The following is a 19,020-nucleotide window of genomic DNA, read 5'->3' on the forward strand; positions in this document are numbered from 1 at the left end:
CAATTGGAATTCTGAAATATTACTCAGATTACTGCTTGAATAAGTTAATGTCAGGAATTAGCTCTAGTTATAGGGAAGTTGATTATACCCCCATGCTCAAAAGACAAATACTCAGAAAAGGAGAATGTGTTAGAGTGCTAGAATACCATCCTTTTCTCAAATCTAGTATTTCAAACCCGTTTATACTGACCTGTTTGCTGAGTATTTTATTTTTGATCCTTTTACTCTTCTCAGTAAGACAGTAATATTTATACTGGTAGGTGCTATTGAGTCACTTTCTGACACATAGCGACCCTGTTTGACTAAGTAGAACTGCCTGTAGTGTTTTGTTTTGCTTCCATGTTTACAGGAGCAGGTTATTCGAGCTTTCTCTCGTGGAGTTGTTGGGTGGATTAGAACCATTAACCTTTCAGTAAGCAGCTAGGCACTTAACCATTGTTCTGCTTTACTAGTATTCTCATTTTACTGTAGAGGACACTGGCATTTAGAGAGGTTAATTTGCCCAAGGTCCCAGATAGGCATGTAGAAATTACATTCTTAACTGTGTGTGCATTTTATTATTGTCCCCAATGAAAAGGCATTTAAAAAACGATTTTATTGGCATATAATTCACATATTATACAATTTAATAGCTCAGTCATATTGAAAAGAAGTTGAACAGTCATCACCACAACAAATTTTAGTGAAAAGGCATTTTCAATCATTAAGAACCAAGGGAGAGATAAAATAAAGCATGCCTCTGATGTTTTACATGAATCATTCCATCTTCTTCACATGTCCCAATTCTTTGGAGTCATAAGAAGCATTAGTACAATATCCGAGAAGTAAAATGCTTAATTTGAAATAGCATGACTCACGCAAATAAAATATTATTTATCCTAAAGATTGTTACCCAATATTTTATAGCCATCTCCAACCTCAAAGCAAAGGTATATCCTGGATTCTAAAAATAGGACCCCTCCCTGACCCTGAATCAGATCTCACTGACTCCCATCACAGACAGTTCCAGCCCATGGCATTGATTAAAGATAACAAATTAGAAAAACTAAATAGCCCTGCTCCGGGTAGGGAGGCCAGCAGCTCCGGGAAGGGATGCCTTCATGTAAAGCTGCAGTGGTAAAGGAAGAGCAGCCTCGGAGAACAGAATCTTAGGATTGTCTTCTAAAAATATTTGTAATCAATCATTTTATTGGGGGCTCTGACAGCTCTTATAAAACAATCCATACATCCATTGTATCAAGCACATTTGTACATAAGTTGCCATCATCATTTCCAAAACATTTTCTTTCTGCTTGAGTCCTTGGTATCAGCTCCTCTTCTTTCTCCACCCACCCCGCCCCTACCTTTGTGAACCTTTGATAATTTATAAATTATTTTTATTTTCATATTACATGCCGTCTGCCATCTCCCTTCACCACAGGAATTGTGTCTTGAAACTCCTGTTAGGTCAGTGTACCCAGGGGTATTCTGGCTTATCAGCATGTTAGCTCACAGCACTGTGATTGATAATGGTTACTTCTTGAGTGTTATGTCAACAAGTAAATTATTAGATATACACTTCATTAGCAAGACCAGGGCTTCCCTTCTCACAAAATAGGGCAAATATGCTGTCTGATGATGCATTAGTATACTCCGGATACTTGAGACCGTGTTCCCCTCTTTCAGCGTCTCCAGAGGCTCCGCTGCTTACCTGGCTACCATTGAGTTCACGTGAGCCTATTGAGGCCACGGAATGCTCACCAAGCTTGCCAAGGCCCCAGAAGTGTCCGTGTGGGACAGTGCAGAAGAACCCCCCGCATCTCCATGGCTGCAGGACTTCTTTGCAATTAGCTTGCAGAACGTGATGCTCCTCAAGCAGTTGTGATTGCTCTGTACATCCTATAAATTATTTACACCCTGATGGTACTAAACGACTACTTTAATGCACCTCTGGCTCCACATGGTATCCACACGAACTTTAATAATTCATCGTTTATTGCAGCTGCCTCCCTGCAGGCCAGCAGGAGGAGAGCTGAGTTTACAGTGTGAGATAAGGCCTTCCCCAGACCTTTCCCCGGCAATCCCTAGCTCCACGAACATTCAGATACCAGTAGTGTGAGAAGGCAAAGGCGAGATGGGCTGTTGCTAAGTTCGACTCTTTGAGTTACATTCCCCAAGCATTAGATTACTTCATGTTCTCCAGCGCATTTTAGGGATACTTCAAGGGGAAGACCATTGAAACAAAAGGTCACAGTTTTAAGACTTTTGTTTGTTTTTTAACTCATTAGTTTATGGAAACTAAATGGAATCAATGATTAACCACTGGGAAGAATAGTAAGAGGCTTAAAAAGGTATCCAACTTTGAAATGAGTTTTCATCTAATGCTTGAACTTTCTAAGATTCGGCTTTGGGGGAGAGGGCCCTGCTGTGCTGCTGAGGGCTAAGCACGGGGCCTCCTTCCAGGGAGAAACATGAGGTGGTCTGCTCCCAAGATGCAGCCTCAAGGAGCAGTTCTATGCTCTCCATTAGGGTTGCGGAGACTCGAAATTGACTCGATGGTCGTCGGGTGGTTAGGTTTTTTTGAGTACTATTTTAAAAATTAGGAAAGCTGATCCTGTGTCAGCAGTCTCATATGCACATGTCGAATGATTAAATTCCAGGAGGAAATTTAGGAGTAGGAGTGAGTGAGTGTGCCCCTCTGCAGTGGAGACTGGAAAGTTAGCGTGGGAGTTTTGTTTACTGTTGAGGAGTGCTTTTGCCTCCACGTACTAGAAATAACTGCCGATTATGAAAAGGGGAACAATGACATGTTTGTAACTAGGACTTAGCAAGGCACCCAGCACATGGTCCCTTAAACATTTGCTACATGAGCACTCGAGGTCATGAGCGCCCATTTGATTCTAGTTGTTTGTATTGGGTGCTGCTAGTCATGTTCAAACCCAACCAAACCAAGCTCACTGCCATCGAGTTGATGCCGACTCACAGAGACCCTAGAATAGAGTAGTTCGTTTTTTTTTTAAATTTCTGAGACACAGTAACTGTTATGGAAGTAGAGTGCCCCATCTTTTTCCTTTGGAGCGACTGGTGTGGTGGTTTCGAACTGCTTACCTGGTTGTTAACAGCCCAACTTGTAACCACTTTGCCACTAGGTCTCCCTAATTCTGATTCAGCAGCCCCATAAGACAGTAGAACCCCAGGAGGTTTCCAAGACTGTACTTTTTCCAGAAGCCGACTGCCTCTTATTCCTCCTCTGGAGAGGCTAGCTGGTGAGATTGAACTAGTTGGTAGGGCAGACTTAAAATTCTAGTTAGGCACTTGCTCTTTTGCTAACTTTAAAACAGCAATGCTGATGTATAACTAGTTGCTTCCGATATTAGTCCTACTCTGAGAGTGTATTTCACTTCTTCATGGGCATTATTTTAGATTGCTGCAAGAGTGTGGAACACCTCACTGTAATGGTGTACTGACTTTGAGGCATTTCAAAGCACACGCACTGGAGACAGTGTTCTCTCAGAAACCCTCACGGGTCCTTGATGTTCCATCGAAACGCCTACGGGCTCGTCAAAGAAATGCCTCCCGCAGTGGTGAGATTGGGTAGATCTCACTGATACAGAATATAAGGTGGGTTGTACCCTGTGTAATTTGAGGATAATTTTATTGCATTAAGTTTCTTGAATCATGATTTTCTTTAAAAATGATTATCTGGTCATCATCTGTAGGGGAAATGTAGAGAGGAGCTATTGTGACCTTTTAGAGTCCTATCAAGATTGAGAGTGTCTGGGAGATTGAGGATTTGGGAAGGCATAATTGACGCTATCATGGTTAAAATGAAAGCACTTAATCTGCAAGGGGGAAGAAAATGAAGCTTCAGCCCGAGTGAAATGTGGGCTTAGACTGTTTACTGGTCTGCCACACAGATGCTCGCAGCTCTCCACTTGCTCGAACAAGCAACTTGGGACAGAATGTGGAATATCTAACTCAAATTGGAAGTTTAATTTCTACTTCACTTGCCACCCTACAAAATAAAATAAGAAATAAACAGCTTTTCACTTGTGTGAGATTCCGGGTTGGTTGTTGAGTAGCAAGTGTAAGTTGAATGAAAGTCCATGAGTGTAAGATTTTTATATGGGGAAAGTTCATATTTTTGTCTCATATTCCACAACATATCCTTCTGTTCAAGAGTGTCCTTGAGCTAATGATAACCTGATGCCAGAGCACTAATAAAGGCTTAAAAATTGTTAGGGAAAAGTGATAATTTGGGGATGTTGCAAATTAAGGCTTTTAAGTGGAAGTGGCTAGGTTTTACAGAAGGGCAGGCAAATTGTTTTGCTGTGATGGAGAGATTGTTCGAGTCCGCATGCGTCTGCCGAGTGCCCGTGACGGCACGGTGCAATGAAGTGACCAGCGAGGCATCTCCAGTGGGTTCCTGTTGCCAGCCATACTGTAACATACAGTACACCCTTTGTGCAGATGGCTACATGCCACCTCAGCCTTGTAAAGATGCCAAGAAGCAGCAAGGTGAATTTTTAAAGCCTTTTAAAATATTTAGACTCCTGACTAATCTCAGTGAAATCACTACTATAGCTAATAATCGACCTGCTAGAAGTGAGATGAAGTTTGGATTTTAGTATGGCTCCCCGCATGAGTCAAGTGACCTTGGATCGACCAATATTTCATCTCTCAGGACAGTGAGGACTGCAAAGGTATTTGCCTTGTAAGGCTTTTGTGTGGATGTAGCCAGTTAATATGTGTAAAGTGGGTGTCTGGCACTTAATAAATGTTAGTCACCACCATCAGCAGCAGTATAATTTGGGGTGAGATGAATTCCTCTCTCCTGAAGCTAGATTGTCTTTTTTAGAAAGGTTACATTCCGTTCAAGGATCTGATCAGCCCCAACTCTAAAACATGGAAGCATATCACCCTGACTTGTAAAATAATGTGTAGCCTCTAAAAGGAATGAAAACAACACTCATCTTTCTGGGGTGATTTACGAAATGTATTTTAAGAGAAAGAAGCAAGAGGCAAAGATGTGCAAATTAGTCTATCATCGGTCTCAAGAATGTGCTGGTATCTGGAAGTGAATACCTGGAAGGCTGTATCAGAAACAATTCCTCTTCATCAGTTGCTGGGGGAGGGCATTTGAGTGGCTGGAGAGAGGAGGGAGCATTTGCTGTAATACGCATGGTCGGCAGTTCAAGACTCCTTCCTGCTCTCATCAACAGTCTCAGAAACCCACAGGGGGACTTATGAGTCAGCATTGCCTCAATGACATTGAGGTTTCTTTCCTTTTTAAGATACCTTTTGATTGTTGAGCCATGTGAGTACATTTCATACTTAATTCTAAAAAAGTAAAATAAGGGATGATTTGGAATCTAGAGAAGATTTTATACTTCCTTTAGAAACAGTTTTTCTTTTTTTTCCTGTGCCACTTAAAATTCCTGTTTGATTGGGCCTTAATACTCCTCTTTTCTTTCTGCTTTGGGTTTCTTTTCTCTCCTTTAGTCTGTGTCAACACCAAACTAAGAATGTCGTTTTCCTTTCTTAGGGATTTGAGCCATAATCGGTTGACTAACTGGAATATCAGCTTGGAACTGCAGACATTGCACGAAGTGTAAGTTACTGTCATTGAATATAAGGCTGAGGTGATCGGGTGAAGGGTGAACGTTAGGCTACTGAGTCAGGAGATTGGAGGAAGATCGAGTGACACGTTGTTTAAAAACCTGAGCGGTGCTCTTTCACTGCGCTCGCTCCCCGCTTCTCTGGGCAGTGTGCCTCTGGGTGGGTGGTTTTGAGCTGTAAGCTATATTTCTTGAGACCAGAGGAGTAAATATGCCCTTTTTTTTGGCCAGAATTTCAACCAGTGACACATTCTATTGTGTAAACGTTGTTTCATCTTCTATCATGTTACCTGATTTCAAATCTTCTTGTCTAAAGTAGGTTTATATGAAATCTGTACAGTAGTATTGGTATCATTTGGGATCATTCAGTTTTTCCGTTAACTGAAGCTTTCCCTTTAAAATATTAGCATGTATATTTGGAAGTAATTTTCTAAAGCATTATTAATATCAGTTACTGCATTGTGAATTTTCTGGGGCAGAAAATTAAAGTTGTACAGGACTGTTTGATTTTATGTTAAATACTTCCAGAATGCCCAGACTTAGTTATCTTTTAAATTAATTGCTGACAAAGTTACTGTCATGGTCCCCACATCCCCAGCGCCTCCCATTGACCGTGGACTGAATACACATGTGATACATTTATTAGCTGGAAGACTAGGCACCCAGGAAAGCCTGGAAATAAATGGTCAAGGCTTAATTGTGGACTTTGTAAGTTGGGTTGGTCTCTTGGAAGCCTTTGCTTTCTGAAGCTTCTGGGATTGGATACCAGGTTGATGAGATGGGATTGTGTTCGAGTTCTACCAACACACTGTAGATAATCTAGGATCAGATAGTGAGGTTGGATATTTATCATTTGTCCCATCTTTAAGGGAAACCCAAATTAGTTGTTTTAAACAGAACTATTCAAAGGTACTTACCGAGATTAAAAATACCTAAGCGTTTTTCTAATTCACTAAAACCTCTAGTTTCTCAGTATGATGCATTTTTATCTTGGTCTAACTCATTCTGGTTTCAAATATGTTTTAGCTAGAAACCAGAATTCAGGAGGTAAGCATTTCCCTCACTGAACCTTTAAACCTGTTCTCTCCACTTAGGAAAATGAATTACAATGAGTTAACAGAAATGCCATATTTTGGAGAATCAACTTCTAATATTACTCTACTCTCATTGTAAGTAAATATGATTTGATATGTTTTATTAAAATTAAGAATAGCATTCTGTGTTGTTGATTTTCTTAGTCAAAGTACACATAGTGTTCTCAAACATTTAACATGTTTTGGTTTGGGGTGGATGCTGGCAGTAATTTCAGATAATCTTTATCTTCTAGAGTACATAACATAATCTCAGAAATAAATGCAGAAGTGCTCCAGCTCTACCCTGCTCTTGAGAGTTTAGACCTCAGCTCTAATATAGTATCAGAAATCAAGACATCTTCATTCCCTCGCATGCAGCTTAAATACCTGTAAGTAGAACAGAATTGAAACTAGGTACTTGAAATGCCTCATTATTTGTCATTAAGAGATGCCTTCCCATAAAAGTCTATCATTTCTTGTGATTTTAATATGTATATCTATATGAAACCTAAGGGCAGTTTCTTGGGATTTTGTTTCCTTATTTAATTCAAAGAGTACATTATTTTCATAAGATAGTGAAAGATATTCAGGGTGATGATTAGCATATGTGTTTTATACTTTACAAAATATAGTAATACGTACTGTTCCACAGCTACCTAAATGAAGTTCTGTATCTTTGCATAATAATGTACCCACATAAATAATATGCTCACTTACAGAACATGCACTACAAATGAGCTTCGCGGTTTGCTAACGCTGCATAACATCATTTGGGTGGAAACATGTAAGCATCCTTATTTTGTAGGTGACGAAACCAAATGGTCAGTTTGTAAGGCTGTATATAAATTGGTGACTAGAAGAGCAGAAACAGTTGTGGGCTTTGGATAGTATTCCAGTGGTAGAAATTCTCTTACAAAACCTCCTTGTGCTCATTTTAGGAATTTGAGTAATAATAGGATAACCACATTGGAGGCTGGCTGCTTCGATAATTTATCAAGTTCCTTATTAGTGGTAAAGTTAAACCGGAACCGAATTAGCATGATTCCGCCCAAGATCTTCAAGCTGCCTCACCTTCAAGTCCTGTGAGTAGTGTAATAGAAAACATGTAAAGAAAATCAGTTTTCTTATAGCATCTTTTCTTTGTAATTGTGCAAGTCAGCAACCCCATCTACTGACTGTAAAACTACTTTTGTTAAAGGGAACTTAAAAGAAATAGAATTAAAGTTGTGGAAGGTCTGACATTCCAAGGACTTGACACCTTAAGATCTTTGAAAATGCAGCGGAATGGAATTAGCAAGCTTAAGGATGGAGCTTTTTTTGGTTTGGAGAACATGGAAGAGCTGTAAGTACTGGAACTAGAGGTGGGCATTGTTAGGAAAGGAATCAGTCCGATACATTCCAGTTCCAAACAACTCATGTACTTATTACTTTACTTACACGAAGGTACATTAGTTCATTCTTCATCTTCTGAGGTGAAATCACGCAAAAAACCTTTTAACTCACACTAACTTGTGTGACCCATGGGACATATATTCCTACATTTTCCAACTCTGTGGTTCAGTGGGAAGTTGAGCCCACCTTTTGGTATGTGCTGCCATCTTCTGGGGGCCTATATAGCTATGTGAATCTGAGTGCCTCATCCCACCAACTCCGCCCCCAGAGATCCCTTAGGACAGACGTGTCCCACTAATTGTACCAACATCCATATTATCTCAAATATACATATATATATATATATGTTTCATTTGATTTGAAATGCCATCAGTTACTGAACATGCAGGGTTTCAACAAAACTTAAAAGCAGAAAATAATTTGGTCTTTGAAAGGGTTAGCAAAGTATTCTGCCATTTTTACGACATCTTTTCTAAAATGCTTGCATCCCTTTAATGCTTTGGCTGATTGCAGTGCTTGGGGTTTATCCCAGACCAGGTATGCTGTATATTTTAGCATGTTGACTCTGCAGATCTGATACTTTAGATGGGTTTGCCACCTGCCAGCCTCAACTAAACTAAACTTTAAGCAATGTGTAAATAGTTATGGGATAGGATTTGTCAGCTCACTTAGGTTGAACAAAGCTGCTTGCTTCTCCATGCAAGACATAATGGAGATTTAAGGACTGCACTTTCATTGACGTGCCTTGTTTTGAAATATACTTTTGACTCTCTGTAATTCTGCAGAGAACTGGAGCACAACAACCTTACAGACGTGAACAAAGGGTGGTTGTATGGCTTGCGAATGTTGCAGCACCTCCACCTGAGCCAGAATGCTATTGAAAGAATCAGCTCAGATGCATGGGAGTTCTGCCAAAGACTGTCTGAACTGTAAGTGTCGGGTCGAATTTTAGTGGAGGCCGTGGGACTAGAAAAGGTTGGAATTAATTCATTCCTGTGACCAGTAATGAAAGTTAAATGCTATCCCTGGTTAACTAGAGGTTTGTTGAAAGCTCTGAATTTGCCCCATAAATGGACTAAGAATTTGAAAGTTGAATCAATATACAATGTTTTTCCTCTTTTCCATGTTTTCCATTTTCAGTGATCTGTCCTATAACCAGTTGACTCGCCTGGATGAATCTGCATTTGTGGGTCTGAATTTACTGGAGACGTTGAATTTAGGGGACAACAGGGTCACTCACATTGCTGATGGTGTATTTAGGTTTCTTTCTAATCTTCAGACATTGTAAGTACATTCCTAATACCCTTCTTTGCTGCTGCTAATCGTTTAAAACTAATAAATTACCGTATATACTCGAATATAAGCCGACCCGAGTATAAGCTGAGGTACCTAATTATTACCTGGGAAACCAGAAAAACTGATTGACTCGAGTATAAGCCTAGGGTGGAAAATGCAGAAGCTATTGGTGAGTTTCAATAATCAAAACAAATGAAAATAAAATTACTGAAAATTGAGACATCAGTGGGGTAATGTATTTAAATATTTATTTTAAATAAAAAGCATAAATAAAAGGACAAGTCATTTAGCATTAGTAAACCAGCACAGTAAGTGGAAAATAGGTTCAACAAAAACAATAAGGTATCAACAATGATACCTTAAGAGTACTATTCCCTGAACTCAATCAGCAACCAAGCTAAAATGTAAAGAGTTAAAATCCTTCAAAACTGGATTCTTCATCATCATCCGTATCCCAATGCAGAGCTTCAGCTGGTGTGAGGTCATCATAGATGCTGTCCTCACTGAGATCGCCGTCATCACCATCACTGCTGTCATTTTCATACAAAGCGCAGTCTTCACTGCCATCCATAGCATTACTAATACTACATTTCTGGAAGGCACATCGCACCATGTCTTCTGGAATGTCTTCCCATGCATCTCGAACCCACTTTGCTATTAACTCTATGTCAGGCTTGATGAGATTTCCTCCTTTTGTTAGTCGGGCTTGACCAGATGACATCCATTCACGCTACTGACCTGTGTATGAGCTGAAAAACTCGGCTTATACACGAGTATATATGGTAATTTAAATGATCAATCTGCAAATTTATATATGTTTAGTATTTTGTGGATATGCTGTCTTATACCTTGGAACATTATCATATTAATTATCTATCTCTTTCCCTATAAATAAATCTTGCTTCTCTCTAACCTATGGGACCATTTGTGACTTCAGCACATAGCAAGCCCATGGGTGTCAGGGTAGACCTGTACTCCACTGCATTTTCAGTGACTGGTTTTTTTCCGAAGTAGATTGCCGGATCTGTCTTTTGAAGTGTTTCTGTGTGGACTCAAACAGCCAACGTGTTGGTTAACAGGCAAGCTTACCTGTGTGCATGACCCAGAGCCCATGATGGCGTGCTGCAATGTTGAAATCATCAACTGAACAGCTGTGGGATGTAACACAGTTGCTGGTGTCGAGCATGTAGTCATTTCCTTGTTCCTCTGACCTTGACCGTGTGCCACAGCGAGTTTCATTCAGAAGGATATAGGGTGTGTAGGGAGCAGCTCTGGCAGGCCACCTGTTCACTGTTACAGCTTTCTGTATGACTTTGGACAGAGGGAAACTCATGTTTTTTAATTATTTCATAGTGCTTTCAGAGACTGGTATTAGAACTTTATCACTCTTTTCCCTATTAGGAGGCAGGGGTTTCCAGAGATTAAAATGAGCAAGGTCCCCTTGCTTGTTGTAACTGGGTAAGCCAGGATTAGAACCGAGGGGTGTTGATACAACCCCACCAGGTGAGCAAAGTGAGCGAGATGTCATTTTCTTCGTTGCTTGTTGCGTTGTGTTGCTTTTTTTGGTTAAATAAAGGAAGGACATGGAATTCGATGTTTGCTGAATACCACTCTAACTAAATGCTGAATGTTCTACACTGATACATGGGATATAATTTAATCGAATGAAGAAATATGAGGGTGCTTCAAAGGCTCCTCGTGGGAATTAAAATATAATGGAAGTTTTTAATGACCTTTTTGAAACCCCTTGTATTTTAATGAAATGTAAGTCTCAAACATGGGCCATAATAAGAGAACAAAGAGAATTTACAGACTCCTAAGGACCCTGAATTGGGAACTTTATGGTGCTTAGACTCAGAGCTGAGAAATGGGGTTTCTCAGAAAAGAAGCAGGCTTCAAACTTTGTGATAGTTTTGTGACAGTGTACATACATGCACGAGTATGTGTTTGATTTTTTTCTTTTTAACTTTGCTGGGTAATCTTTCTTTAGATTTGACCATGAAAAATTAAAAATTATTTTCTACATTACCAGAGTTGAAAGTAAATTGCTGCACCCTGGGAAATTGTTGGCAACTCTGAGACTAGCAAACGGGCCCGTGGCTAGTAATGAACCTAGCTAGGTTCTTTCCGTAGTTGCATATTATTTGGTATTAAACTTAGAAAATTAACTATACAAGTAAGCAAACACGTAATGCCAACAGCAAGAGTTAAGGCAGTATTAACATCAGATCTTAGAAATTCTGGCTTCAGGCCAATGTTCTTGTCAGAACAGTGGGTAAATCTCTTACTCAGCTTGGGACATGAATTCTCTTTCTGCTCTGTGTGGTGGAGGGATGAGTCCTAAAGAGATGAGCCACTAGTGTCAATGTTTACTCCTTTTAAAGTAAAACTGTACTTTTCCACTTCCGTTAGAGGCAGCTAAGAAGAATGCTTTTCTGTTTCCTTATTGTTAATCACATACTTCGCCTACCTTTATATGCAAATTTAAAGTAGTGCATTATAAACCCAGGAGCTTGTGCTTTATTTTCTTATGCGAAGGCAGAAGGAAACAACTAAAAGTCAGCACGTGGTATAGTCCAACTACCTTATCTCCGAGGATGGAGCACTTATTCGAAAAGAAAAGATCCATACTTGGCCGTTTAAAGGACACTGTAGTCGGCTTTAGCACATGAATGTATCGTTCTTGTGACCCAGGGGGCATGCTTAATTGCCTTGGAGCTGTGAAGTTCTGTATTGATAGTACCTTTTGTCAGCTGTTTTAAGAACCCCAGGGGATGGCTTTGGTTCTCCCAAAATCCCTTTATTGTGAAATCAGATTTGTAAGCTGCATCTTGAAATCTCCTGCCTCCTGTAGAACCCTACGTGTAAATGTTAGATATACTAGCACAATTCAGAGCTGTTAGCGAAGATCAATAGTCTTCGCCCAAACAGAAAACAACCACAACAACACAACCAAAGCGACTGCTGATGAATCAGTTTTGACTTACAGTGACCCTACACCTTAGCAGGTGCTTAATTCATTTACCAAGGCAAGCTTAGTTCTGCAATCTCTTTGCTTATGAGAATCGGTTCTTAGATGCTTCTCTTTTACGAGGCCAGATAATCCTTAAAAATCAGAATTAGGTCTCCATCCTAAGTAGATGTTTGATGAGTAACACAACTTAGAAGGACCGCTGAGCATTTGGACTTTGACATAGCCGGGCCTGGAGGAGGGTGCGTAGGCCTTGGTGACTGACATCTTTTCTTCCCCAACATGTTTACAGAGACTTACGAAACAATGAAATTTCATGGGCCATCGAAGATGCTAGTGAAGCTTTTGCTGGACTCACGAGCCTCACTACATTGTATGTATTGTGTGTGTGTGTGTGTGTGTGTGTGTGTGTGTGTGTGTAAAGCGGTGTTTCTTAGATCAGTAGTAAATATGATTAGATTATGTCTGTTAGGTGTAACCCAAACGTCTGAGCCTTCTGACCCCTTACTTAAAGGAAGAAACTTTGTTGTTGATTAAGTTGGGCTTTGGGGGGAGTGGTGTTTGCAGGGGCATGTCTTTCCATTGATGGAAAATTCCGAAGTTATTTATAGACTAGAACATCTACCAAGTAAAATAAGGGCACTGAGGAGCTAGAGTTGACCTGTTAATCTAATTAGGTGAGCTTTATGGGTAATTTGTCTCGCAGGAGAGGGTTCATTCAAATAAGATTTTAGATCACCCTTGAGAAGAATTTCTCCAGGGGTTCACAGGGGTTCTTGATTTCCTTCGGCCCTGTGATCGTTTGCTAAGCAGGGAGAACCTGGGCGAGGTCACTCAGTTGGCCAGATGAGAACTCTAGTTTCTCCGCAGCCCCAGTGATTGCTTGCTCTGAGGCCCCTCATGGTGCCCCCAGCATCTTATTAGGAACCTTCACTTTATGCTTGGTGTTGGTTAATAATAAGGGTTTGTAACGTTCTTAAAATGCATGCTAAGATTATTTTCACCTTTTTCAGGTAAATGCTTAATGTAATGAATTTGATTTCGTGTACTGTAGAGCTTTAGTAGAAAGGCTTGTTTGTGTTTCAGAATCCTACAGGGAAACCAGATTAAGTCAATTACAAAGAAAGCATTCATTGGTCTGGGATCCCTGGAACATCTGTAAGTATTTTGCATACATTTTGCTCCCTGTATAAATAATCTTTGTTATTAGCAGAGGGTTTTGTGACCACTTTAAAGTGTTCATAGAACTTAATTGTAGAAATGGTTACTGGCAATGTTTCATTTTTCTTCCTTTCAGAGATTTAAACAACAATGCTATAATGTCTATCCAAGAGAATGCTTTTTCTCAGACTCACTTGAAAGAACTGTAAGTAACTTGTCTTTTTTCCTTCTTCTGCCAATTAAATCATTATCCATGCTTGTTGTGCTTAAAGAGTGATAAGCCTGACCCACTGCTCTGAACAATAGGCAGTTCAGGCCAGTGACCAGAAAGCGTGAACACCGTTTGTGGCTGGCTGAAGTTCAAAAGTAACCCAACATTTGAAAAGCCCAGAGGGTGATTCTAGGACCTCGCATTTGCCTGTGTGCCTTGGCAGTGCTTCTGTGTACCCTGTGTCTACCTTGTGACAGGCCGTCACTACCAGCTGCACTCGAAAAGTGAAACCCCAGCCCTGTCACTAACTGGATGGCAAGACTTGGCAGGAATCCAATTCCCAGCCAGAAATGGATCCAGAACCCACCTTCCCATATTGCCATACCTTGTCAACAGCCGCTTTTGTCACCTTTGAGCCCTTTGGGACCGGGCTGTAAGTGAGAAGGACTGTTCTTTTTCATCTACTACCTGTTCAGTCTTTCCATATCATCCAGCCATCCATGGCTGGGTCTGTGCTAATGCACCTGCACTGTCAGCCCTGCTTGCTCCCTGCCCCTGTGGGTTGGTTAATTAATTCCCTGTAATAGCTCAGGAAACTCATGGAGACTGTGACCTGCGCTTATAGTTACACATTTATTGTAACCAGAGAGGATATGAGCTAGGAGCTCCATCAAGCAAGCTCTGGGAGCGTTCTTAGCATGGGGCCTCTATTATTTCCAGGGATGCGCTGCTGCCTCTTCAGGGAATGGGTGTTTTCATTCATCCTGGAAAGCCCTCAAAAGAGCTCCTAGGTCCAGAATCCCTAGTCACTGGAACTCAGTGAATATGCATGAATAGCATGTCAATGCATAATTATGATTGACCCAATGAATATATATGACTTACTGCATCAGGCCCCCTCCCTTCCTGCAGTTAGTTCAGCCACTGTGAGACCAGGGTAGCCCCTACTAGACAGAAAGACAAAGGAGCGCCTTAAATTCTCAGGTTGTTTTCTGTAGCCAGATACGCAAGGCCAGATCTAATTATTTCCCCTATCCTACTGTTCTTTTATTTTCCCTCCTGTCTTTCTTGAACTGTTAGAAACATAGGTTTCACAAACCTCACTCTTGGTAGGTTAGAATCCAGATATCTGATTGTATTCTTTCATTTCTGAGATGACCAGGTACATCTAGTATAATGGTTAGAGATGATGTCATTAGTCTCTTAGTTAAGCTATTAAAATGTTCAAAAATTATTGAATAGTTGTATTGGTTTGCAGCAATATGGAACATTTTTTAATTGGGCCTTTATCACACATAGTATGGGAGACACTGGAAAAGCTTAAGTTCAAACTGCCTGGATTCAAAGTCTTGCTTCATTCCATACAATTGTGTGGCTTTGGATGGGTTTTTAAAGCTGAGACTCAGTTTCCCTTCTCAAATGGAGAATAACACAAGGTGATGTGAAGATAAAATGAGATAATTTAGGTATTGGCTGTCATGTAAAGCACATTGTAGATGCTGTAAACACCTTCTATCGCAGTGAAGAAGACCAGCTCTCTCCTCAAAGTGTGCTACAGTCAAGTGTCGTCAGGAAGATAGGGAATGAGTCAGTAGATAATGTACTGGCCTGTCGGACAGTAGGCTTTCTGGGTCAGAGGTTTGGAAAGTGACGGGTTGCTGTCACTTTCGCATACAGGTCGGGATATAGTGACTACAAATGAGCGAGGGGCCTTCCAGGTAGAGGAGAGCAAATGAAAGGCTCCTGGGGCAGGAGCTTGTTTGTGCTTAAGAACCAGGAAAGTCCAGGGATGGTTACCCAGGAGCGAGGGGGAAGGGCAGGCGCAGAGGCCAGAGGTAAGCAGGAGCTGTCAGGTGGGATGGAGCGCTTCACAGGCCTCGAGGAGCGAGGCGCTTCTCCCTAAGCACATCGGGAAACCTTGGAGGGTTTTGAGAACGCGAGCATCAGCAAGTGCTGGCTCTTAGTAAAAGCTGAATGACTAATAGTAGTAACGAGAAGAACGACATTATGCAAATCATTAGTTTATTTTCTGCCAGATTTTAAAAGTGGCTTCGTTTTGGTCTGTTGGAAAACTTTGTGTTACTTGTGCTAGGCTTACTTAATCGTCTAAGGACACAGTTACTGGAAGTCAGCATTACTTCTTGGTGCCAGTGATCACCCCAGGGCCAGCAAGAATAGGAATGCGTTCTAACCATTGCTAGAAGAACTCAGTATCAAAGTAGCACCGAGCAAGTAGGTGAAAGCAAATAACTATAGTTCATGTTTCAGAGAATAATTTAGTAATCAACTCTCAACACAGGCACTCTAGTGAAACATTTATTAAAAACTTTTGGTTGCTTTTGGTTATATTTTAAATCTAAGTGATCTTTGTAATATTTAGGCCAATATTTATTAAAACCTCTCTTTATACTTCTTGGTAATCCCTCATAGTACTTTGAATAAATATTGGGTAGTGGTGGTGGTAGAGTTATGTATAATTTTAAAATATTTTACATAGAAAATTATACAATCATGGTAGAAATACAAGAAAGAACAGTTAAAAGCAGGTATAAATGTGGGGAGCCCTCAAATGCCAATGACTCAGGAGATCACCACTATTAATATTTTGGTATGTAGTCATACATTGGTTGAAGGATATTCTATAAGACACGTATGTAATGTTGGGTAGTGTGTGAAGGCTGGAGAGACACCAAGAAATACATGTGGAGGGATTAACATGAATTTAGTGTTGCATATGATCAGGCCCTGTGCTAAACATTTTATTTAAACTTCTTTTCACCCCTGTGTTGAGGCAGGCATTCTCTAATTCTGTATTCAGAAGTGGAAACGGATTTTGGACACATGAGTGTCTTGCCTGAGTAGTTAAGTTAGGCCATGAATCAAGGACTCTTCTCTGACTAGCTTTTCTCTGAGGAGGCACTAAGCAGACCATGCCATGCCTCTGATCATTACCTTGCATTCACTTCCCAGTACCCTGGGGGAAACATGACACTGGGTTCTTTCTCTCTAGTTTATCAGGTGCCTGCATGGCCCGTTGCTCCCTAGCCTCATTGCTGCCCTGTGTCTCCTCGCTCCCGGAACGGTTTGCCTCGCTGACCCCCTTGCTTTACCTTTAGCACACTGCCTGTCTGCCCTGGGCCTGACTGCTGAGATACCTCCGCCTGGGCACGCTTACCTCAGGGCCTTCACCTGATTTGCTCTCTTGATTTCTTGAGAGAGACTTACCGTGACCACTTTGTCTCAACTAGCAGCTGCCTTTGCCAGCATTGTTTTTCTTCAACGTGCTTGCTGCTTTCTGGCACTCTTTTATGCCTACTTATTTCTTGCATGGCACTTAATAGGTAAGCTCCTTGATGGCTGTATCTCCGTAGCCTCAACCAGCCCCTGGTATAAAGTAGGGTCCTCGATATTGCTTTATCAGTGAGGAAAAGTAGCTAGAAGTTTTTCTTTTTTTTTAATGTCATTTTATTAGGGGCTCATACCACTCTTATCACAATCCATACATACATCAGTTGTGTAAAGTACATTGGTACATTCATTGCCCTCATCATTCTCAAAACATTTGCTCTCCACCTAAGCCCCTGGCATCAGCTCATTTTTCCCCTCCCTCCCCGCTCCTCTCTCCCTCATGAACCCTTGATAATTTATAAATGATTACCTTGGGATATCTTGCCCTGTCCCATGTCTCCCTTCATCTACTTTTCTAATGTCCGTCTCCCAGGGAGGAGGTTCTATGTAGATGCTTGTAATCGGTTCCCCCTTTCCACCCCACTCTCCCTCCACCCTTCCAGTATCGCCACTCACACCCCTGGTCCTGAAGGGATCATCCGCCATGGATTCCCCTGTAACCAGAATTGTTAAATGTAAAAGGCAACTTCTGGCATTTTGAATTTAAGTTTCTTTAAACCTGGCTTTTGAGGCACCCCTAAAGACTATTGAAGAATACATCGAAGCCAACTCATGCTTTACACCAAACTTTAAACTCGATGCAGATTTTGGTGATGTCTACGGAGCAAACCATAATACTCTGTAGGTCACTTGCTCTCCTGTTTGCAAGTGGATGGAGGAGCAGTTTGTGAAATATGACAAGCATGCACCATTTTCTCAATATCTTCACAGGCCTCTGCCAGACCCCAGTGCTTTCCGCTGCTTCTTAATTTCAGTAGCCATGTGTGTGCCAGAGTCTTGATGAAACAATCAGAAAATAATTGGATCTTCTTCACAATAGTGATCTCAACCCTTTGATACATGTATGTCGGTCCCCTCCCCCCGACCTTGTGTGTAAAGGTACAGTTAACATCCATATATTCTTTCTGTAGATTTACCAATGGTTAACACTTTGCTGACTGTGCTACCTAGTTTCCACCTCCCATTCATCCCTCCGTCCTTCCCTCCGCTTCTCTCGCTAGACATACAAGGGAGCTTTGAAACGTTCCTGGGAAAACCCTTGTTTTCATGAGCTTTCTAACCCTCTCTTGTGTAAATATAAGTGCTTCCTATTTCTTGCTGAGCCATCTGAAGGTGAGTTGCAGACAGCACGACGCGTTATTACTAGACATTCGAAGCTGTTTTTATTAAGAAGGGGCTGTTTTCCTTTATAGCTTCAACACCAATATCACACCCAAGGAGATTAACCTTGGTAACAGAGTAGTCTCTGACATGCAACCCGAGTCCAATGCTCCCTGTGGCGACCAGTGCCCTCCTTGTCTGCCTCGCTCTGCCCCCAGCCTAGGGGCCTGCCACTGACTAGAGTGGCTTTTAATCCAAAACGGTGCCTTTCCCTTGCCCCCTCGCTTCTAGTGCCTTTTTATCACACCAGTGTCTGAAGAATGGAAACCGATCCTGAATTTCAGCCCCAGCTTGAATGGTTTTGGCAAGCACAGTATGCAGGTGTACTGGAATGCCGACAACCATTGGAATGAAATGTAAACCCAGAGTCACTTCTTTTCCTCTTGTTCTGCAGGATTCTGAACACAAGCAGTTTGCTCTGTGACTGCCATTTGAAGTGGCTACTTGGCTGGCTGGTGGACAGCAACTTCCAGCACTCTCTGACTGTGAGCTGTGCACACCCTGAATGGCTAGCGGGGCAAAGCATCCTGCATGTGGATCTGAAAGATTTTGTCTGTGGTTGGTATCTTTGTTTACAAAGTTCATACAGGACGTGTAACAGTAGCAGAATCTACAAAAATGAAATAGAATACTTGCTCCCCAGCACATCTGTGTCCATTTCTGTCATCTTCTCCAGCTATGTATCAGCACATGAGCGTTAGCATTTTTATACAGTAGTTAGCAGGCTTTAATTTCATATGGCGGAATAAC

The 19,020-nt window shown here is 41.2% G+C and overlaps 1 protein-coding gene across 4 annotated transcripts in view; it reads left to right on the top strand.

Moving 5' to 3' along the window:
* LRIG2 (leucine rich repeats and immunoglobulin like domains 2) overlaps window positions 1-19,020 on the top strand; it is a 46,936-nt gene that overhangs the window by 13,045 nt on the left and 14,871 nt on the right. For all 4 annotated transcript variants that reach the window (XM_075559515.1, XM_075559524.1, XM_075559518.1 and 1 more), the window contains exons 2-12: window positions 5,525-5,590; window positions 6,692-6,766; window positions 6,925-7,059; window positions 7,609-7,752; window positions 7,869-8,012; window positions 8,848-8,991; window positions 9,203-9,346; window positions 12,622-12,702; window positions 13,416-13,487; window positions 13,627-13,695; window positions 18,665-18,828. In XM_075559515.1, the coding sequence (XP_075415630.1) occupies window positions 5,525-5,590; window positions 6,692-6,766; window positions 6,925-7,059; window positions 7,609-7,752; window positions 7,869-8,012; window positions 8,848-8,991; window positions 9,203-9,346; window positions 12,622-12,702; window positions 13,416-13,487; window positions 13,627-13,695; window positions 18,665-18,828 (1,238 nt within the window). The remainder of the gene's footprint in view (window positions 1-5,524; window positions 5,591-6,691; window positions 6,767-6,924; window positions 7,060-7,608; window positions 7,753-7,868; window positions 8,013-8,847; window positions 8,992-9,202; window positions 9,347-12,621; window positions 12,703-13,415; window positions 13,488-13,626; window positions 13,696-18,664; window positions 18,829-19,020) is intronic.

This window comes from Tenrec ecaudatus, chromosome 1 (assembly GCF_050624435.1).
Source record: "Tenrec ecaudatus isolate mTenEca1 chromosome 1, mTenEca1.hap1, whole genome shotgun sequence".
Lineage (NCBI taxonomy): Eukaryota > Metazoa > Chordata > Mammalia > Afrosoricida > Tenrecidae > Tenrec > Tenrec ecaudatus.